Raw genomic sequence first — 24,426 nt, forward strand, 5'->3', positions numbered from 1 at the left:
AGAGATAATTCTTTACCGATTCAGGAAAGATTTTGATAGGGTTTTCTCCCCGGATTTGAAAAGAAAAAAACAGACCCGTTTTAATAAATTGGAGACTATGGGAACATTAAATTTATTAATTGTAATTTTATAAATGCAAAATGTAACATAATCCAAGAGATTGTAAAGAGTAACAAGGCATATTATGACAAAATAAATCAAAGGCCAAAAGAGTTGGGTGTCATTAACGTCAATTGAATTTGGGGATATTCTGAAACTTTAATTAACGCTTCATCCAGTATGATATTTTATCAAATTGAGCTCTTAACAATAACAAATGGAAAAATTCAATTAAAAATTCCAAATTTTAGACACAGCAAACCAGTTTTCAATTCCCTGATGGATATTCCTGGGCGTTTGTAGATTCAAATCCATTTATAGTGACTGAGATTTAAAAAATAAACAAAATAATATGAGATTCTCTTTATTCACGCCAAAGAGGAAATTTGTCTTTAGAGTCCATTCCAAATGAAAACTAGAATAACCGAGGCGTAAGCCGCAGTGTTTCACCGCGATGTGAGCTGGGTTGAGATGATTTGCTTTAGGCCATCTAGCGCGCTGGGTAGTCGAACTCGATACCTTCTATGTATAAAACAAAGGACACAGCACTTTGCCACGCTGCCCATAGTTTTGGTATAACTTCAAGGCTATAATATACCCGGAATCGTCAAAATGGGCAGTGAGTTAAAATGAGAAAAGCAATATTTTTCGTAGCAGCATTCTAATATAAACGGTAATTACAACGGAAAATTTACTTGTCACTCTCTTTTGACACATCGTTTTTGGAGACATCTGGAACGAAGAAGAGTGTTAGAATCACTGAGATCATCGTCACGAATGACACACAGGCAAATGGTCCTAACCATCCAAATTGATCTTGAAGTATTTCGAAAAGCGGAGCGATGATAAAAACAAGCACAATACGGGGTATTTTAATCAAGTACCACATTTTAATAAATCTATTTTCTCCAAAATAGGATACGGTGGCAAGGAGAAAAGTGGGATAAATTATATTGGCGCCAGTGGCGGCTAAAATCATGGCAAAAAAATACAGGTACACATTCACAGCAGGAGCGAAAAACACGAGCATTGTCGTAATACTTATGAAAGTGTACATCGAAATCAAACATGTCTTGATATGAAACTTGTCCAGGATAAAACCATAGAAAAGTCGTCCGACTCCTCCCACAAATGGATGTAGAGTTCCCAGCATCGTGAGTAGATGATCATTCTTTGTGTAGAGAAGACCATATGTCTTATACGATCCGAACAAAAGCACAAGAGGGAAAATGCCGATGCCAAAAGAAAAGCTTATCACATGAAAGGTTATGCTTTTTAAAGTCTGCAATGTGGTAAGTTCTTTTTCTATTGTAATGTCATCGTGGTTCTCCGTAGAGCAAAAATCATCGTCTTCTCTCGTATCTGACAAAGCAACGAAGTCAGAACAGGAAGTTTTTTCAGACTGGGCACCCTCTGATTTCAAAACCTCTGGTTCCACCATATCGTTCATTTCAATATCAGATGATTTACCATGGTCTTTTTGGGGGGTCGTTGTTAATGGTTGGTAGTCACCCAGCATTTTGGGAGACTCCGCTGTTTTCTGCTTATGACTGTGCAAAGATGAACGAGTACTATAGCACAATAAACAGAAACCAGAACACATGCAAACTAAATATGATATCCCTAAGATAATGATTAAGGAAGGCACTTTATCAAACAAGTCTTTCTCGTTGAAAAGCATCATGTGATCTACCATCAAATTGGGGGATAGGTTTTCAGGGTTCATATAAAATCCGACAAATAAATTAATAAAAGTAACTCCAAAGTTTAATGCAGAGCATGCGATTGAAATATATTTTCCCTTGGACGGACCTGACAATTCAGAGATGATTTTAATAATCAAAGGATTAGAGAACCCATTAGAAAAGCCTATGTTTCCTAGAGCTATGAACACCATTGTGGAATAACCGTACTTCAATGCGAAATACATAGATAAGAATGAGAAGTTGGAGAAAAGTATCGCTGTGAAAATAAGTTTTTTCCGTCCTATACAACTTGGCAAATTCCCAACAATTATTGATCCTAGAGAACCTCCAAGCAGCACTGAAGAAAGGGCCCAATTGGACGCCACCGAGATATTACCATGCCTAAAGTAAAAGTACGATGTCACATAGGTGAGCATATTTCCCCAGACGATGGAAACACGTTCAGGAATAAACATCATGATGACACCTGTGAGCCCCAGCCATTTGGTGTAATCATGTGTGGTGGGTTTTGGCATTTTGCTTTTCATCGTGCTTTCAGCTTGATCCAAGAGTAAAGAAAATAGTCTGTGCTCCTTAACATAACGGAGTATCTGAGGAGACGAAGTACAAGAGGATTAGATCAAAATTGTCAATTGTTGGCCAATGTCTTGATGGTTTGAGAATTAATTCAAATAGTGGTATCATACATTTTAACAACATTTCGTTATTTCAAAAACATAGTAACGTTTGTCTTTATTTTACAATAATAATAATGATAATGATTAGAATAATAATAATAATGAAAATAATAAAGAAAATACTACTAATAATAATGATACTACTACTACTACTACTACTACTACTACTACTACTACTACTACTACTACTACTACTACTACTACTACTACTACTACTACTAATAATAATAATAATAATAATAATAAAAATACTACAATAACAATTTTTCTTACCTTTTTAGGGCTGGTTAAAGATGAGAAATAAATGGCAACATTTATGTCACTAGCTATCTGCTCCACTGGTAACAAACCAACGCTCCATCAAAATGTGAAAATCCTGTAACAGTCAACTAACGCACATGTTACCACTAATATAATTATTATTCTGAAACAGTTTTAAAAAATGTCATTAAAATGTTAACTCTCTGCTATGTCCTATAATGTGCACCTAGAGCTATAATATGGGACCGGCGCTATAGAAACTAATTTTAATGATTATTTATATTGTTATTACCACTATTATAGTGAATTCTATTGTTACACCAATCGTGCCCGCGCATCTATCTGACAAAACCACGAGCATTATTTAAACAAAGGCCCCGTAACTAACAGAATTGAAATTCCAACGCATAACTTTGAAATTGGATTCAGTAGTCTGATGTTCTAAACAAAGAAAATCATTACTTTTTATTCTTCATGCTGACTAGAACTTTTCATATGCCTTGTGATCAGAATGTTTAAAAGTCAAAACATGATCAAATTTATGTTTTTTTCCCTCTGGATACGCTTTTATGCTCGCCGGAGATATATTTCATACGGGCGTCCGCCGTTGTACCGATAGTTTAGAGCCAGTGTTACTAAGTTACCATGCGTCATTAGGAAGGAAGTGACGTTACGACTGTTGAAGAGTCTTGGTCATGAAAGCTTAAAACCCATTTACTATAGTCAGATTTTTTTTATTAATGGCGCGTGTTTTTCTGGGTTTTTTTTTCTCAGCGGTCCCTCTATCAAAAGTTGTAAAAATTTGTGTCAACCTTTGAATCAACTTTTCTTAACTGAATATAGATTTTGGGCCGTGTTGATGCCATATCAAAATAGTTTTCTTCTTTAAGACCAATAAAAAACTACCTTAAAACCGCTGTTATAAAATTCGAGATTATAAAGTAAAAAATATAAACACAAAGTATGAGATGAATTCATCATTAAAAAAAAAAATCTTGTGTTGACACGTAGTTCCGCCTTGTGATTATGAGTTCAAGTCTTACTTGTTTCCGAATAAAAACAATTCGCTTTAACTGCTAAAACTTACAACTGATGTAGATGGCCTTAAATTTTGAATTTAGGATTTATTGCTTATAATCTACATCATGCCGCAGTTACCGATGTGAAATCTTTAGTTTTAAATCATTTGAAATACTGATTATAATATACTCAATATTGTCATATTAACTATGAATGCTCTTTATATAACTTTGAAAAATTGTATCTATGCACGAACGTGTCACAGAGCATTTAAAGGCTTTTAAAACATATACGCTTTTAAACTATGTGATACGATACGACACTCGTAAAGATGCGAAAAGAAATCTACTTGTATCTATCGATAAGCCATTAAAGAGGACGGCTATTGAATTGGAATTTCACAATCTACCCCGAGAAGATGATTTTCAAAATACGACGGAGAGATCACCAGTGTGGAACGAAGTGATAGGAAAAGGATCCAAGACAACTTTGATATGGATATCATCCAAAGATGGATGGAAGTGGGTGAACGACATCCGACAAAGTAATGGACGTCTGATAATTCGGGTAGAAAACGACTCACGAGTTCTGGACAGAGGGTCATTGATATTCTTGCAGGTGGTGAAGATACTGGGTATTTAGAAGAATGCCATATCATTAATTTCTTTTCTACATCAACATCATCTGGAGGGTAGAGACTATCATTCTGGGGTCAATGCAGAGGTGTTTGAAGACTGACTAAAGAACCGTTTGCTGCCTTTCCTCGAAGCATCCAGACGTATTGCATAGAACAACGCTATAATTCGGTGGCCCATGATCACCTCAGTGCTTCAACTTCGGCAACTATAAAAACTGATATGATTTCATGGCCCCAATCAGACGGCACTACATATTCTGACTATTGACCAAAGGCCCAACTATTCTCCTAGTGAAAGAAACAAACCAGAAACAGTTTTCAAAGCAGACTGTCTAATCAATGAGTTTTGACACGAGGTTGCGCGACTTCCCCCATATTACTGTGAGCGCAATCCAATCGAGCTCATTTGGACCCAAGTAAAGGGAGAGGTGAGAGGTGGAACACCTCATTACTCTCACCGACGAGACAATAAATTATATAACAAGGGAAGATTTGGAAAAGACATGGTCCAACCTTCACAAACTGAATGAAAATTACATTTCATGGATAGAGTGATGCCATGAAATCTTTCCATAGTCGTTTCATTTCTCCTTTTCCTCATCTTCGTCATTAGAATGTGATGATTGATGTGTCCAGTATGTCTTTGTTGTTGTTGGTAGTGTTGTTGTTCGTGATGTTGTTATTGCTGAACACATGTACATATTTGTGGAAACAATGTATCATAAATTGATGAATTTATACTTTTGACCATTTTACATTAAATTTATGTAATCCTCTTTGGCATATACAAAAGTTATTTCTCTAAATTTCGCAATCACAATCATGTTGAAAGTGCGTAATGTTCACTTTCATTTGTATTCATCAGTAATGTGTATTGATAGTTATAAAATGTAGATGTCTGATAATTAAGGATTGCCATTCGTTCCTTTTTAATTAAATACTGAATGTATATCGTTTAAGTTTCAATTAACCGAATTTCCCATATTAACTAATTCCTACAAAATGGATAAGCGGAAAAGTCATAATTTTGGTACTGTAAATTTTCTATGAATTATGATCATTACCAGTTATCGATTTTAATATAGCTGTTATAAGCGAAATCCTTTCCTATTGTTTTACAATTAATGAAAACATATTTTTTGATTAAGACAATTTGATTCAGAGGTTTGCAGCTGTGCATTGAGGGACAGCTGAGAAAAAGAAGAAAAACACGCGCCACTTATTAAAAATCTGACTATAGTAGAGTCACCGCCAAGTGAAAAAAAATCGAGTTGTTTCACATTCGTGTAAAAGTTAATTTTTCTTCACAGTTGGTAAGACTGATACATATGAAAAACATTTGGTCGATTGGAATTTCAATTCGACCACTTGAAGGTCAATTAGAGGTGACTAAAGTTCAAATGAGGTCAACTACATTTAACAAGTAATTACTCGTAAATTATCGATATTTTATAACATTTGTAAGAACATAAAAACTTTATTATATATTAAACAAATCACATGTACACTTTTGTTAATAGTTCCTTCAATTTTTACGAGTTATCGCCCTTGATTTTATTTTTGGATGAATAAAAATATTCCTCTTTTTAAAATAGCATGCGAACCGCACTTTATTTTATACTACTCAAATAATAAAGTTTACTCTTTTGGATGTCAGCAACAAGCGTATAAAGTTACAAGCAAATCAAAAAATATTTGATTGTGATATCGCCCAGTATAGTAGAATTTTTCCATCGTGCAAAGACTCGGGTTGTTACACCTTTTGTGTGGAAGTTTATTTTTCTTCAAATTTGATAATATTGATATCTGAGGAATAAAAAAAAATTGGCCGATTGGAATTTAAATTCGGTATCTTGAAGGCCATCCAGAGGTTAATCAAGTTCAAGGTCAGCTATATTAAACATTTAATTACCTGCAAATTATCGATATTTCATAATATCTGTAAGAACATAAAAACTTTATTATATGCTAAACAAATCATATGTACACTTTTAAAAATGTTCCCTTCGATTTGTACGAGTTGTTGCCCTTGATTTTATTTTTAGATGAATAATAATATTCCTCTTTACAAAATAACTTGCAAAAACACTTTATCTTCTTCTAAACAAAGAATAAAGCGTACTGTTTTGGATGTTACAAGCAAATATAGTTAAAAGCAAAATACACAATATTTGATTGAGTTATCGCCCATCACGGTAGAGTCACTGAACAGTGCAAAAACTCGACTTGTTTCACATTCGTGTGGAAGTCTGCTTTTCTTCAAAATTGATGATTGATATCCTAAAAAAAAAGAGTTGGCCGATTGGAATTTCAGAGTCCAGAGGTCACCGAAGTTCAAGGACAGCTACATTTAACTCATTTAACATTTAATTACTTCTACACTTTTGATAATATTAAACATTTTTAAAAAAGGAAAAGAAAACTATTTTTGTTTACCGATTCACAGAAGATTTGTAAGAGAGTTAGCTTATGCAAAAGGTTATCTAAGAATGTTGGTGCACAATTGTCAATTATATATCAGCAAATGGGTTTAGTGAGTACACGATGCAAGTATATCAGTAACACTTTGTCAGTGAGAGATACGTTTGGGCAGTTTTTACGTCCAAGTTACTAAACAGGTTATCGTGTTGAGTACTATTTAATTTATCATTCTTTAAATTGGTTAGGGATGTTGGAACAGGTGAAAAGGGCATTTATCAAAATAACGTTATATCATAAAAGGCGGGATTTAACATCAATATGTAGGAATTGACGTTTCAGGTTCGAATATGATTTGGTTTTACTCTTAGGGGTTGGATTGTAGACTGACAGGGAACTGTCGAAACTACAAGGGGGCGTGATTTTAATGGAACTATGGGTAAAAATTATAGGGATAAAATAGGCTATTCTATTATTCGGCATTCTGCGTTCTACTTGACAATGAGCTGCACGTTTCTAAGTATGCTGCCAGTGCTAACATCCTACTAAGAATCATTATTTTACGGACTTAGAAATATTCCACGTATATTGAAAATGGTTACTTTGGCAAAATGACTTTACATTTGGATTGATTTTGACGGATTTGGAATTTATGAAACTGATAGAATTATGACCATGCTATTTGATTTGGATTTGGAATTAATCATGATTTGGATTTTGAATTTATCACAACAATAAACTGTAAGAAATGAAACTTGGAATCTGGACTTTTATTTGAATGTCTTGTTGTACATTCAGTTATCATCATCGGCCCGTGAACTCTTTGGTCATTATTAACATCTACAACACAACGCAAAGGAATATTATTACCATCTATCAAAAAACCACTATACTATTATAAGCTATTACATATGTGTGCAACTACGTCACAGATTTAATGGACGATAACTCCATTGAATAGCATCTGATTTAGTTGTGATCTACAAAATAATTTTAATTTATTCAGTTGCTCATATTTTTTTCTGGAAAAGTTTTGTTTTATCAACAATTTTTTGATGTTTCACAAATACACATTGGTTTTTGTTGTTTTTTTTTTTTCAATGTAAAAAAGGGCGATAACTCATTTGAATTTTTATAAAGTGCTAAGATTTTTTGTATAGAGCCTAAAAACATATAACCAAAGAGGGCTATAGATTTCCTATCACCTTTTGAGTTCTATTTTTAGTAACTTCATTCAATGGGCGACAACTCCATTAACCACGTTCCTATTTATTTGTAATTTTGGAAACAGTGTTATTCTCCGTATGAGGTGTTATTTGTTCTCTATACAAGTTATAATTTTCTTAACAGTTTATGTGATATTCCGGAAAATCGTGCTCTTTTTAGAAAGGGCAATAACTCCTTGAAATTATGTATGATTTTAAGTTTATTTTCGTAGATGATATATTTAGATCCTTTCATAGTTTTTTGGTTATTTGCAAGTTATCAAATTCCGGATATTATGGGAATTCTGAATTTAACCATAATTTTACCTTGTTTGACCTCTATGTGACCCCCGAAAGGCCAGATCCAAGTTCCAATCGGACAAAAATGTTTTTGTTTTTTTTTGTCTGAAAAATTGGCTTATAAAGAAAGTTAAACTTTGACACGAATCCGAAATAACAAGGGACCCTACTACTTTAGTTGCAATCAAGAGGTATAATAATAATAATAATAATAATAATAATAATAATAATAATAATAATATAATAATAATAATAATAATAATAATAATAATAATAATAATAATAGATCTTTATTGTCCATAAATATGGCAATTTGCCATTTTGTTACACTTGTTATTACGTAAATGATAACTATAACATTGAACAGATATTTCACTCCTACTTATTCTCTCTCTCTCTCTCTCTCTCTCTCTCTCTCTCTCTCTCTCTCTCTGTCACGTGTGCGATATACACAACATAAAAATATGTTTTCGTTTTAAATTTGAGTTGTTACAATTGTGGCAATTCGATGCCAAATATTATCATCATTATCAATTGGTCAATTAATCTTACATTAAATAAATTAATCAGTCAATCAGTCAACACATCAGTCCTTGGTTTTGCTGTACTATAAGAAATATTCAACATTTTTAATCTGACAAAACCTTCTCCCAGATGGTAAAAGATTAAATTCGTGGTATAAATATGTTTTTTATTGTTGGTAATTGCGAATGCTTTCCTTTCTATTGCTTTTCCATGAATTCTTTCTACTCTATCAAGAGGATGGTTTATTATTTTTGCTGACTTTTTGATAGATTTTGAAATTTTTGGATTTATCTCTAAGTCGGCATCAGCCAAAACATATAGTGCAGCCAAACGCAACTACGCTTTTAATCAATTTGTAATAAACTCTTAATATAATTTTCTTCCCTGCTTGAAATGTTATTAATTTCCTTAGGATGTAGAATCTTTGGGCAACTTTCTTAGATATTATAATAATATGTTGAGAGAAATTGAAGGAACTATCAATGGTTATTCCTAAATATATAAAATATTCAACTATCTCAACATCATCTTTACCGATCGTCACAAATTTTAAGTCCGTTTTTATTTTTTACACCAAACACTTGTTCTTTCGTTTTTTCAACATTTAATTCAAGCTGGGTTTGTTTACACCAATCAGTGAAGAAATTAATTTGTTTGAAATAATCTTATTCGAAAACTTTATCTTTTTATAAACCAAGAATAGCGGTATCATCTACATATTTCACTATAAGACAATTGTCAAAGAATTATCCGCAGTCATTGGTTTATAAGATGCACAGGATTGGGGAACTCACGCCGCCTTGGGGACATCCGTTCGACAACGTTCTTTTGTTGGAGATATTTTTGCCCAATTTTACACACTGTGATCTATGGGCCAGAAACTCTTTGTACCATTGAATAATGCAGTTTGGAACATCCATGTTGTACAACTTTTGAAGCAAAATATCTGTGTTCATCGCATTAAAAGCTGACGAAAAGTCGACATACAGCATTCTGGCGTAATTCGAGGGGTTTGGTCAAGGTGTTTTGCGATCGACGTTGTGGCGGTTAAAAGTGCGTTTTCTACACTGAGATGTTGCTGGTATGGTACAGATCTAGCAATTTCAGGTCAAAACATGTTTGTAGGAACTCACATTGTACATTTTTCTAAACATGAAGACAATCGATGTAAGCGCCACTGGGCGGAAGTCGTTCAATACAGATGGGAACGCTTTTTTGGAACAGGGACGACATCGACGTTTTCCAAATTACTGGCACTGATTGTTCTTCGACTGACCTTTGAAATAGTTTGTATAAGGTATAGCAAGCTGTTGGTGACAGTTTTTCAAAATAGTTCCGGTAATGTTGTCTGGTCCTGGTACTTTATGTTCTTTACATCGCCGGAGGAGGGAACTTACATAGTTTCTTCTTCAACATATGGTATTGTCTCATTATTGTTTGAAAAACCGTTGTGCACAGATGGAAGCCCGGCAAAACGACAGTAAAAATCATTTAATTTGTTGACATCAGTTATCGTTTTTGTCGTTTCTTTCTACATAAGTATGTTTATCTCAATGCCCTGTGTAAAAGGAAATCGATCATGTAAAAAGTGATATGAAAAGTTGACTGTTTATCAAAACGAGTACTTTTATATACCCTCCTAATTCCTGCTGCAGGACAGCCCCTCAAACTGAATTGTTCAATAATCTCTGCAGTGAGATTATCCCAGATTTCTTGAGGAAGCTGGTATAAGTCGTTTCCTTTTTGCTGAGTACCAAGACGACGAACTTATCTTTTCAAAATATCTCACGAGTTCTCGATTGGATACATGTCAGTATTGGCTGCTGATAACATCATTGCCTCAAATGACGGTTCTATAAAAGAAAAAAAGTCCTGCGTAATTAAGACCCTGTGCAATTGCGAATTAACATGCACATGTTTTTTTTTGTCTCTGAAAAAAAGGAATAAATTGTACTTGAAGGAATTTTTTATATAATTGTCTATTAATACCATACCATCTATTCTTATAAAGGATATCTATTTTTGTCTCTCATGATCCGGCCCCAAACTACCACAGGCCGAATATTCCCTGTTTTTGTTATTTAAATGATATTACGAGATTATTCTGATAACAGTCATCATTTTCCTTACAACAAACGTTTCATCTGTCAGCAGAATCCGTCTCAAACTTTGACTCGCCGTGGACAAAAGCCCATTGTTTTTAGACCACTGAAGATTTTTATGTGTCCAATTAAAACGGTTCGCTCAGAGCAAATCTGTCAATAAAAGGGTTTTCACTGCCATCCGTGCTCTTTTCCCAACAGATAGCAACCGGCGTCTCATGAAAAATCTAACTGTGTCAGTCCCTCTAGCTGCTGTTGAAACAACTGATTTTAAACGACTTTCTTAATAATGTACACATACCTACATCATCGTCTTTGGTTGTCTTCTTTGGACGACCCTCTATTTGCATATGTCCTTGGCTGGGCCCGTTTCATTGTACTACTTGATCAATTAGGCAATACCCTTTCAAGATATAGCAGACTGTGGAAACACTCTCCAAAAGACACCTCAACCTGAACATGTCCAATTAAACGAGCACTCTTAATCTAGGCATGCATTTTGTTAGGCAGGCTTCTTGTTAACCTACTATTAAAGAAAAAAATAGGCTTTGATGCCGTTGACCTTTTGTTTACAAAGCATGACACTCGCTTTCAGATCGGAAGGTCCTGGGTTCGAGCCTGGCTCGGGGAATTGTTGAGTCCTGGGAAGAGGCTCTTTACTCACATTCTCTCACCGTACACCGGTGCAAAATGAATACTTGGCCGTTAACAGCATTGCCTCTGGTCCAAAAAATTGTAATAACACCTACGTAGAGAATGACAAGCAAATATTATAATGACCAAGCCACGAAGTCTAAATACTATTTTCGGCAGTTTAATTTGTCAAAACAGAAAATAAATCAAAACAATGAGTTTCCATTTAAAATCAACACCAGTTATATTTTAAGTTAACAAAAGAGAATCAAACAAATGAGTCATAACAACGTTGATGTGGTATTTAAATATAAACAAAGCAAAAATTGACACCAATATCTTAACCATAGTATGGCATTAATTGATCACATAATATTTTACACATTACGCCACAGTGCCGTTTTATTTCAGATATCAAATGTCCATATATCAATTGCAAACAAAAGTGCAAAAATAAAAACAAGTGAAGTGTGTGAAATAACGAGAACTCCCTTTGGAGTGATGTTGTTGATTAATATGAATAGCAATATGTGACTCAGCGTCTCAAAGCGCTACAGTGGAACCCACGGATAACAGGTCCGGTTATAACAGGGCACCGGTTATAAAAGATTTTTTTCAGTCCACGTATTGTTCTCCCTCTTTGACTTTAGTAACATTTGCGGCTATAGCAGGGACTTTAAAGCGCCTAATCAGTTATAACGGGGGGTTCTGAAACCCACTAAAATGTTTTCAATACAATGCATTAGTCAACATGACGCTCAGGTAAGCCGTCAGCTAAAGGCAACGGAGAACTAGGTTAGGCCTAGTTCGTGAAAATTGTGGGTAGGTGAAAGCTATTTACTACTATACAATATCATTTTCAGTTTGACATGAGATTAGCTGCAGGCAGGCAGTGTGTAGAACAACACACACACGCACCCACATAAACATACACAAAGGTCATCGTGAAATTTAGAGACACTACAAATAATTTTTTAAATGATGATTTTTAGCCGTTTGGGTTACTTCCCTCGAACTCGGCTATAACAGGACTCGGTTATAACAGTGATTTTAGACTAGTTTCATCATCACTGTTATACTGACGTTCCACTGTATTACGTCTTGAAGAACTAGGTGATGAAATTGACTTTATAGCTACAAATAAATATGAAACTTTTGCCTTTTTTTCTATTCGTAATAGAGGGATAGAAGACAAAGTAAGTGCCTCCCTGCCCAACATGGGAGGTCAGGAACCCCACACACATGGGAGGTCAGGAACCCCACACATAAATGACTTGTTGTTCACGCAACAAGATCGGTGTGTGTTTTGAGTTGTCACATGTTTCGAAACCTTTGGTCATGGTTATTTTTGACACTTATTGAATTTCTAGACTTAGGGGAAACTTCTAATATACAATATTATGGGGAAAAAGAAAAATCAGTATTATATTACCGCATTTGTACCGTTTCTTATTTAAAAAAAAGCATTGTTAAAGTACGTGTTTATAAATATATCAGAAGAAACTAGATTAGGAGTAGATTGTACGAGAGTTTAATTCAAGGTGTCAACAAAACATTGTTGCGTATTACTATGTTTTGTTTATATTGTTAAATGATGTAATAAGCTATGGTAATCAAATTCAATGAAAGTTCAGCTCGTTTCAGAGCTCAGACAATATTATTAGAAGATGAAGGTCAGCAGTCAATAGTATTTCGGTAAATGATCGCATACCTTCCCCTTCGATATGAATTGTTGACGCCAATAATACAACTGTCTATCTACGTCCTAGTCTATTTACGGTATTTTCCCATTTTAGCTTGACTGGTCTTTTCCTTTTAGAGGTTACTAATGAATATTATTATAATGCATTTTTGCTTGACTGTTTTAACCTGTTAGGAATTGCCAAAGGGGTTTTATAATAAGTTATAAACTCTTTTGACAAGGATGAGTTTTTTTTTTTCGAATCGAATGATGTCTTCAACCGCCATCTCCACAATATCAAATGTTTTACCATATCCCTGTATTGGCTTCAGGTATGATGCCAAAACACTGATTCAATCACACTGGAAGTGTAAAACCACTCTAATGGAGGAATGGATAATTGTGTTATTGATCCTCTGGTTTCAGAATGATGGCATATTATTTTCTAGATATTTGATCATCAATAAAAACCATCGATTCTCGCTCTTTTACGTCCCTAACCGAAAAAATGTGCCTATACATCCTGTTAATAAAAGAGTTATGCCACCTTACGATTCAATATGTAACTATTCATTTTAATACTCCGAAGGACTGGTTACATATACACTTCCAATGAGTTTGGAACCGGAAGAGTAGAAGGTGTGACATTACGGCTTGTCAAAGATCTTTAGTCAAATGAAGGAGAATAGATTACTTAAAACCCTTTGAGTTGTTTTTGTCCGAGGACACATCTGGTAGAATTAAGAAAATTAAAATCAATGCAACCGTAGCAAAAAAGGAAACGCAAGAAAATGGTCCAAACCATCCAAAAGTCATGAAAAGTCCGTCGAAAAGAGGAGATATGATAAAAGCGAAGAACACGCGAGATACTTTCAGCATAGGATATGTCTTACAAAAATCTTTTACTCCAAAATAGACCAGAGTGACAATCACGAATGATGGGAAAACTGAATTGGCTCCTGCTGAAACGAGAAGCGTGACAAAAAAGTAGAGCTTTATGTCAATATATGGAGCAAAGTACATGGCCATTACAGTAAGACCAATAAAGGTGTACAGTGAAACTAAGCAAGACTTGATGCGGAACTTGTCTAGGATAAAACCCCAAGCTATTCTACTCAGCCCGCCGATAAGAGGATGCAACGTTCCCAATATGGTTAGAAGATGATCATCAACAGTATGCATTAGACCAAATATCTTGTAATAGCCGTTTAGCAGAATGCTCACGAAAACACCAACACCAAATGAGAAGGTCATTGCATAGAATGGAACGTACTTCAATGTTTTCAGTATCGTGAAGCCTTGTTTGTCTGCACTTTCCAAAGTAATGGCTGCACATCCCCTCATTTTTGCACTTTTAAGAGGGACCGTTTCTAAATTCTGTTCCTTCTTTTTGATGACCTCAGAGTTTTCAAAAATTGTTTTAGATGACATTTTTGAGAGACCAACAATTTTTTGCTTTTCATCAGATCTGGTGGTGGTTTTTGGAGAAATCAAGAACAGACTTAAAGAAAGTAAACAATAACCCGTGAGTTGGCACAGAAGATATGCTATTCCCAAACTCATTATCAGCATTGGCACTTTATCAATCAAATCCCTGTCATTAAAAAGTAGCATACGATCTACAATGAAAAGAGGAGGTATGTTTTCCGGGTTCATATAAAATCCTACAAAGAAATTAGTAACCGCGGGTCCAAAGTTCCATCCTGAACATGCGATTGATATGTATCTTCCTTTTGATGACCCAGAAATTTCGGCGATAATCTTAAAAATTACTGGGCCATTTATTCCACTGCAAAAGCCAACGATTCCAAAAGCCAAGAATATCAAGGTAGCACAGTTGTATTCCAAAGTAAAATACATCGACAAGAGTGATGCATTCGATCCAAGAACCGACAAAACTACTAATTTTTTTCTTCCCACACGACCTATCAAATTTACGACAGTGATTGATCCCAGGACACCTCCTATGGTGCAGGCAGATAAAGCCCAGGTTGAAGCAACCGATGTATTTCCATGCTTTTGATAAAAGTATGAGGTCACGTAGACTGTCATGTTTCCCCAGACAGTTGGGAGACGCTCAGAACAGAACATCATGGTAGCTCCGATGAGTCCCAGCCATTTGGTATAATTTTGTCTTGGGGGATTTGTCTTGTTCTCTTCATTATGTGACTCCATATTGTTTAGTGAATTTGAAGTAAGAATTCTTCCATAACACTAGTTACTGTGGATTATACATAAATGATATCTGATGTAATTTCTTTTACAATGTATTTATAAAGATATTCTATGGTCTTTTTATGTTTATCGCTTCTTGTTGATCTGTTCCATATTATGGGAGGGTCTCCGCTAATAAAAAGATAATAATTTTAATTTGAATTATTGGCTTGAACATTTATGGGAATATTATATGCCCAGCTAGCACCTGCACTGAACCATTGTATCAACAGACTGGAGATTTTGATTGTATGATGATAATGATATGTATTTGTTTTAAATTGATCACCATTGTGATCCGCATTCTTGTAACATTTCTTTCAAACATTTATCAAATGACACAGTTTAATCATAATTGTTGAACGAGAGCTGACGATAATATTATTATAATAATAATAATAATAATAATAATAATAATAATAATAATAATAATAATAATAATAATAATAATAATAATAATAATAATAATAATGATAATAATAATAGATCTTTATTGTCCATAAATATGGCAATTTGTCATTTAGTTACACTTGTTATAATGTTAAACGATAACTAAGATTGAACAGATATTTCACTCCTACTTATTTTCTCTCTCTCTCTCTCTCTCTCTCTCTCTCTCTCTCTCTCTTTCTTTCTTTCACACGTGCGATATACACAACATAAACATATTCATTTCGTTTTCAATTTGTTACGATTGTGGCAACTCGACACCAAAAATTATCATCATTATCAATTGGTCAGTTAATCTTACATTAAATCAATTAATCAGTTAATCAGTCAACGAATCAATCCTTGGTTTTTCTGTACCATATGAAATATTCAAAATTTTTATTGCTGATGGAACGAACGTTGATTTATACTTGTTAGTTCTACATTTAATCTGACAAAACCTTCTCCCAGATGGTAAAAGACTAAATTCATGGTATAAAATATGTTTTTTATTGTTGGTAATTGAGAATGCTTTCCTTTCTATTGCTTTTCCATGAATTCTTTCTACTCCATCAAGAGGATGGTTTATTATTTTTGATGCCTCTTTGATAGATTTTGAAATTTTTGATTTATCTTTAAGTCGGCATCCTCCAAACCATATGGTGCAGCCAAACGCAATTACACTTTTAATCAATGAGTCATAAACTCTTAACATAGTTTTCTTCCTTACTTGAAATGTTCTCAATTTCCTTAGAATGTATAATCTTTGGGCAACTTTCTTAGATATTATATTAATATGTTGAGAGAAATTGAGGGAACTATCAATGGTTATTCCTAAATATTTAAAATAGTCAACTATCTCAACATCATCTTTACCGATCGCCACACACTTTAAGTCGTTTTTATTTTTTACACCAAACACCTGTTCTTTCGTTTTTTCAACATTTAATTCAAGCTGATTTTGTTTACACCAATCGGTGAATATATTTATTTGTTTGAAATAATTCTTTTCGGTAACTTTATCTTTTAATAAGCCAAGAATAGCAGTATCATCTGCCTATTTCACTATAAAACAATTTTCAAAGGATGGTCTGCAGTCGTTGGTGTATAAGATGTACAGGATTGGGGAACTCACACAGCCTTGGGGACATCCGTTCGACAACGTTCTTTTGTTGGAGATATGTTCACCCAATTTTACACATTGCGGTCTATGGGTCAGAAACTCTTTATACCATTTAATAAGGTAGTTTGGAATATCCATGCTGCACAACTTTTGAAGCAAAATATCTGTGTTCATGGCATTAAAAGCTGACGAAAAGTCGACAAACAGGATTCTGGCGTAATTCGAGGGCGTTTGGTCAAGGTGTTTCGAGATCAAATTTGTGGCGGTTAATAGTGCGTCTTCAACACTGAGATGTTGCTGGTATGCAAATTGGTACGGATCTAGCAATTTCAGGTCATAACATTTTTGTAGGAGCTCAGATTTTAAAATTTTTTCTAAACATTTCATTACAAGCGATGTAAGCGCCACTGGACGGAAGTCATTCAATACGGTCGGACAACGCTTTTTTGGAACTGGAACGACAATCGATGTTTTCCAAAGTACTGGCACTGATTGTTCATCGATTGACCTTTGAAAAAGTTTTGTATAAGGTATAGCCAGTTGTTGGTGACAGTTTTTCAAAATAGTTCCGGTAATGTTGTCTGGTCTATTTGTTGTCTAAATTCTTCTCAAAATGTCACCTTAGGATCATTTCTATTTCACTGAAGTTTAAGTAAATAATTCTTTTATCCATAAACCATACGTATTAAAGATGTTTCAAAACAATCGGAAATCACGAAACGATAGGTATTTCTCGAAGAAATGCGCACATTGACAGTAATGCAATAATTTGGGTTAATGTCACTTTACAATACTGTTTGGAAAATGTGTCTTTGCCAGCCAGAAATGTGATCAGTTCTACAGATAATCAATCTATTTTTATACTATAGACGTTATTTATGTCAATTTCAAGTGTTGACAGCCATAACTATAGTCAGATATTTAATAAGTGGCGCGTGTTCTTCTTTTTCTCAGCTGTCCCTCAATGCACAGCTGCAAATCAATTTCTCTTAAGCAAAAAATATTTTTTCATTAATTGTAAAAAGGTAGGAAAGGATTTCGCTTATAACAGCTATATTAAAATCGATAACTGGTAAGGATGGTAACTTATAGATTATTTACAATGTCAAATTTATGACTTTTCCGCTTATCCATTTTGAAGGAGCTTGTTAAAATGGAAAGTTCGGTCGATATACATTCAGTATCTGATTATGAAAGAACGAATGACAATCCTTAATTATTAGACTTCTACATTTTATAACTAGCAATACACATTACTGATGAATACAAATGAAAAATGAGCATTACGCGCTTTCAACATTATTTTTATTGGGAAATTTATAGAAATAGCTTGTGTTTATGCCAAAGAAGATTACATAAATTTAATGCATACTGGTCAAAAGTAGAAATTCATCAATTAATGATACATTGTTTCCACAAATATGTACATGTGTTCAGCAATAACAATAACAACACCATCAACAACAACAAAGACATCCTGGACAACTCAATCATCACATTCTAATGACGAGGATGAGGAAAAGGAGAAATGATACGACTATGGAAATATTTCGTGACATCACTCTATCTAGTTTTCGAAGGTTGGAGCATGCCTTTTCCCAGTCTTCCCTTCTTATATCATTTATTAACTCGTCGGTGAGAGTAAATTTGGTATTCCACATCGCATCTTTCCCTTTATCTTCACCACCTACAACAATACCTATGATCCTCTGTACTGAATAATCAGACGTCCATTCGTTTGTCGGGTGTATGTTTACGTTCATCCACTTCCATACATCTTTGGATGATATCTACGTCAAAGTTGTCTTGGATCCTTTTCCTATCACACTGGTGATCTCTCAGTCGTATTTCGATAATCATCTTCTCGGGGTTCATTGTGAAATTCCAATTCTATAGCCGTCCTCTTTAATGCCCTATCTATAGATACAAGTAGATTTCTTTTCGCATATTTACAAGAGTGTCGTATCGAATCGTGTAGTTTAAAAGCATATATGTTTTAAAATCCTTTAAATGCGATGTAAAACGTTCGTGCATGGATACAATTTTTCAAAGTTATAAAACAGCATTCATTGTTAATATGACAATATTGAGTATATTATAATTAGTATTTAAAATGATTTAAAACTAGATATTTCATATCGGTGATTGTGCCAGGATGTAGATAATAAGCAACATATCATAAATTCAATATTTGAGGCAAACTTCATACGTTGTAAGTTTATTGCAGTTAGTTAAAGTGAATTGTTTTTTTTTCGGAAACAAGTATGACGTGAACTCATAATCACTAGCCGGTTCTACGTGTCAGCACGATATTTTTTTGTGAAAAACGATGAATTCATCTCATACTTTGTGGTGCGTAATAAATATGTTTACATTTTTTCCAGTGTAAAATTTCGAATTTTATGTCAGCGGTTTTAAAGCAGTTTTTTATAGGTGTTAAAGAAATTTTTTTTTGATATGGCATCAACACGGTCCAAAATCAATATTCAGTTAAGACCAATTGATTCAAAGGTTGACACAAATTTTTACAACTTTTGATAGAGCTGAGAAAAAAACGAAAAACACGCGCCATTGAAAATTTGATTATAATAAGGAATTGACTGAAAATCCGAACTGTAAGTTGTATTATAACCTAAATATACAAACACTTACGTAGTCGATAGGAAATCCTTTCACAAATACGTTAAAGAATATAAAAACAATGTGTTTATAACCGTATGCACCCGTTTGTTGTATTGACTACCCCCTCTTGTCGTAGGAAAACGCTCCACAAAAATTACACTACCACAATACAATACATTAAAGCCTATTTAATCCATTCGTAGCATTCATAAAGTTACGAATAATGATGCCATCAATCCTTTTGTAAGCCTCTTCGGCAGTTTATGATGTTTTGGTATAACTATAAAATTATTCGCTTTAGAGGATTATCTACGATAATGCCAAGTTAATTTCGCAAATGCAGAAGCACAATGACAAAATATATCAATATGTATATAATATAAATAAAGTCACATGTTTTTGTCCGAGACATATGTTTCGATGCTCTTTATGTCGTCAGTCGGCATAATGCAACACATGCTGAAAAGTTTCAAATTATATAGAAATCCTTTTCCATTTGTCATTAGAATTAGCAATCGATTAACATTTTATCTAACATCCTCAAGGGAGTCTTTGGTTAGAGACATTTAACAGGTTTTGGGCCATCTTCTTCCAACATGAAACTTAGGGTGAGAGTCTCTTCGTTATGATGGAGAGTAAATATAATTTCTTTGAAATTCCTATTTCTCAAACTTTTATTTATAGATTCACTTCTTTTGGGTCATAATCACCCAGACCCATTACTATTGCAAACAGCGGTGGGCTGGGAGCAGATCCCTGCTGTAATCCTACTCTTACATTAAATGGCTCAGTTGAGCCAACTGCTCTCATTACCACTCTCATGTTTCCTTCGTACATATCTTGGATAAGTTTGATATATTTCTTAGTTACCCCTTTGCTTTTAGACAATAATACATTTCTTCTCTTGGTAATATGATATAATATGCTTTCTCCAGGTCAAAAAACACACAATGGATTCTCTTTGTTGTTCTCTATACTTCTCTGCAAAACCTTTGAGAGCAAATATAGCATCTGTTGTACTTTTATCAGCAACAAATCGAAACTGTTCTTCACTTATGTCTTTATCTTTTCTAATCCTCTTATGGATTACGCTTTTCTATATCTTTATTGTGTGGCTTATTAACTTGATGCCCCTGTAGTTGCCATATTCTTGAACATCTTATGATTGCGTATGGGGATAAATGTACTTTTTGTCCATTCTTCTGGTATTTTTTCTTTCAGTAAGATGTCGTTGAATAACCGCACCAAGAAACTTAACCCTTCAGCTCCAAGAGATTTCCAGACTTCTGCTGGTATCTCTTCTGGTCCAACTGCTTTTCCCCTTTTACATCTTGCATACTGCATCCCACACCTCGTTCTTGCTTATCGCATCTACTATCTTCTCTTTAGGTTGTATAACTGCACTTCTCATCTCTTTTTCTTTATTTCTTTATTGGCTACTGGGAACAAAAGTGTGGTGTCAAAACACTGGTTCCAAACTCATTGGAAGTGTAAAACCACTTCCGGAGGGCTAGATAATTGTGTAATTGATCCTCTGGTTTCAGAGTGATGGGTTCTTATTTTCTAGTTTAGATATATGCAGATTGTCAATAAAGATTACCCCACAATCGCTCTTTTACATCCCTAACATTTAGAATATGCCTAATTTTCCTGTTAATAAAATAGTTATGCCACCTTACGATTTAATATGTGACTATTAGTCCTCCGATGGACTGGTTACATATACACTTCCAATGAGTTTGGAACCGGAAGAGTAGAAGGTGTGATGTCACGACTTTTCTGCTGCATTTCTACCATTGAAATACCTGTCAAAGATCAAGCCGAATGAATGAGATTAGATTACTTAAAATCTTATGAGTTGTTTTTGTCCTGGGGCACCTCTGGAAGAATTAAGAAAATTAAAATCAATGCAACCGTGGCAAGAAAGGAAACGCAAGAAAATGGTCCAAACCATCCAAAAGTCATGAAAAGTCTGTCAAAAAGAGGAGATATGATTAAAGCGAAGGGCATGCGAGATACTTTCAGCATAGGATATGTTTTCCAAAAATCTTTTTCTCCAAAATAGACCAGAGCGACAATCACGAATGATGGGAAAACTGAATTGGCTCCTGCTGAAACGAGAAGCGTGGCAAAAAAGTAGAGCTGTATGTCAATATATGGAGCAAAGTACATGGCCATTACAGTAAGACCAATGAAGGTGTACAGTGAAACCAAGCAAGACTTGATGCGGAACTTGTCTAGGATAAAACCCCAAGCTATTCTACTCAGCCCGCCAAAAAGAGGATACAACGTTCCCAATATGGTTAGAAGATGATCATCAACAGTATGCATTAGACCAAATGTCTTGTAATAGCCGTTTAGCAGAATGCTCACGAAAACACCAACACCAAATGAGAAGCTCATTGCATAGAATGGAACGTACTTCAATGTTTTCAGTATTGTGAAGCCTTGTTTGTCTACTGCTTCCAAAGTAATGGATGCGTCTTCACATCCCGTCATTTCTGCATTTTTAAGAGCGACCGTTTCTAAATTCTGTTCCTTCTTTTTGATGACATCAGAATTTTGAAAAATTACTTTAGACGACATTTTTGAGATGTGAACAATGTTTTGCTTTTCATCAGATCTGGTGGTGGTTTTTGTAATTTCTGGAGAAATTAAGAATAGACTTAGAGAAAGTAAACAATAACCTGTGAGTTGGCACAGAAGGTACGCTATCCCCAAACCCATAATTAGCATTGGCACTTTATCAATCAACTCCTCGTCATTAAAAAGTAGCATACGATCTACCATTAAAAGAGGAGGTATGTTTTCTGGGTTCATATAAAATCCTACAAAGATATTAGTAACCGCGGGTCCAAAGTTCCATCCTGAACATGCGATTGATATGTATCTTCCTTTGGATGACCCAGAAATTTCAGCGATAATCTTAAAAAGTACTGGGTTATTTATTCCATTACAAATGCCAATGATTCCACAAGCCAGGAATATCAAGGTAGCACAGTTGTATTCCAAAGTAAAATACATCGACAAGATTGATGCATTCGATCCAAGAACCGACAAAACTAATAGTTTTTTTCTTCCCACACGACCTATCAAATTCACGACCATGATTGATCCTAGGACATCTCCTATGGTGCAGGCAGACAAAGCCCAGGTTGAAGCAACCGATGTATTTCCATGCTTTTGATAAAAGTATGACGTCAAGTATATTGTCATGTTTCCCCAGGCAGACGTGAGGCGATCAGCACAGAATATCATGGTAGCTCCGACCAGTCCCAACCATTTGGTGTAATTTTGTCTTGGGGGATTTGTCTGCTTCTCTTCATTATGTGACTCCATTTTGTTTAGTGAATTTGAAGTAAGAATTTCTGTGGATAAGAGATAAAATATACTGGATGACACCCAAGAAGTGACCGATTGATCGAATTGGGATGTAATTTCGTTTACAATTTATTTTTAAAGATATTCTATTTTCTTTTCAAGTTTATCACTTCTTGTTGATAATTTCCAAATTATGCGAGGTTATCCGCTCATTAAAAAGATAAGTTTTAATTTGAACAAATGACCTGAACATTTATCGGAATAATATTATATGCCCAGCTCGCATCTGTACAGCCAGTGACTTCGATCCACGATCGTATCAATACACTGGAGATTTTTATCTTATCAAGATAATGATATGTTTATTCTGTATTTGATGTAAATTCACAACTATTGTGATCTGTATTATTTTAACTCTTCTTACAAACAACATTTATCAAGTGACACAGTTTACTTGTGTTTAACGAGAGTTGACGATATGTTATCTAAATTATTATCAAAATGTCATCTTAGGATCATTTTTATCTCAATGAAGTATAAGTAAATAATTTTCTTACCCATAAAAAATCCGTATTCAAGATGTTTCAAAACAATCGGAATTCCCAAACGATAGGAATTTCTCGAAGAAATGCACACAATGACAATCAAATCGGTCATGCAATAATTTGGGTTAATGTCACTTTACAATACTGTGAGTAAAGTCTGTGTTTGCCAGAGGAAATGTGATCAGTTCTACACACAATCACAATCGATCTGTCTTTCTACTATCGCGTTATTTATGCCAATTTCAAGTGTTCACAGCCATAACAAATAAGGAACTGACTCAAAACCCGTAGTCGTAGGAAACGTGCACCTTTCACAAATACTTTAATTAATATGATTTTTTTCTATCGCGGTGTTCAAGAGTTTGTTTATAACGAATTGTATTTTCCCCTCCTATAAAAGTGAAACGCTCTACAAAACAAAATATAATTGTGCACCATATGTATCATAAACAACAAAACAGCAATGGAATAATAATCTTCGCATTCATCACGTTACGAATGATGGCACCATTAATCCTATTGTAAGCCTATTTGATAGTTTATAATATTTTGACACTATTAAATTAGTCGTTTTACATGCTTATTTACGGTATTGTCAAATTTAATTTAATTTTAATAATAATAATAATAATAATAATAATAATAATAATAATAATAATAATAATAATAATATATATATATATATTGCATCGTATTTGATACAAATATGGTACGAAAAGTGCTCGACATGTAGCAAAGGAGCGAATTATTATTTTAATATTTACCACAATGTTTGAGACAGTCTACATTAATGTTTCAGGCCCATTATATTCGTTTTGTTTGATACAAATATGGTACGAAAAGTGCTCGACATGTAGCAAAGGAGCGAATTATTATTTTAATATTTACCACAATGATTGAGACAGTCT

The 24,426-nt window shown here is 34.3% G+C and overlaps 2 protein-coding genes across 3 annotated transcripts in view; one reads left to right on the plus strand and one right to left on the minus strand.

Moving 5' to 3' along the window:
• LOC144981017 (dnaJ homolog subfamily C member 3-like) overlaps positions 1-24,426 on the plus strand; it is a 516,589-nt gene that overhangs the window by 266,718 nt on the left and 225,445 nt on the right. The window lies entirely within an intron of this gene.
• Positions 79-24,048, minus strand: LOC144981015 (uncharacterized). The gene is made up of 4 exons (XM_078929080.1): positions 23,531-24,048; positions 19,683-23,020; positions 2,756-2,871; positions 79-2,395 (listed from the first exon to the last, which is right to left on the minus strand). Exons 1-2 carry the CDS (start codon positions 23,628-23,630, stop codon positions 21,504-21,506), a joined length of 1,617 nt encoding a protein of 538 aa, XP_078785206.1. The 5' UTR covers positions 23,631-24,048; the 3' UTR covers positions 79-2,395; positions 2,756-2,871; positions 19,683-21,503.

This window comes from Berghia stephanieae, chromosome 10 (genome assembly GCF_034508935.2).
Source record: "Berghia stephanieae isolate SIO BIC M18660-M18661 chromosome 10, UCSD_Bste_1.3, whole genome shotgun sequence".
In the NCBI taxonomy this organism is placed as follows: Eukaryota; Metazoa; Mollusca; class Gastropoda; order Nudibranchia; family Aeolidiidae; genus Berghia; species Berghia stephanieae.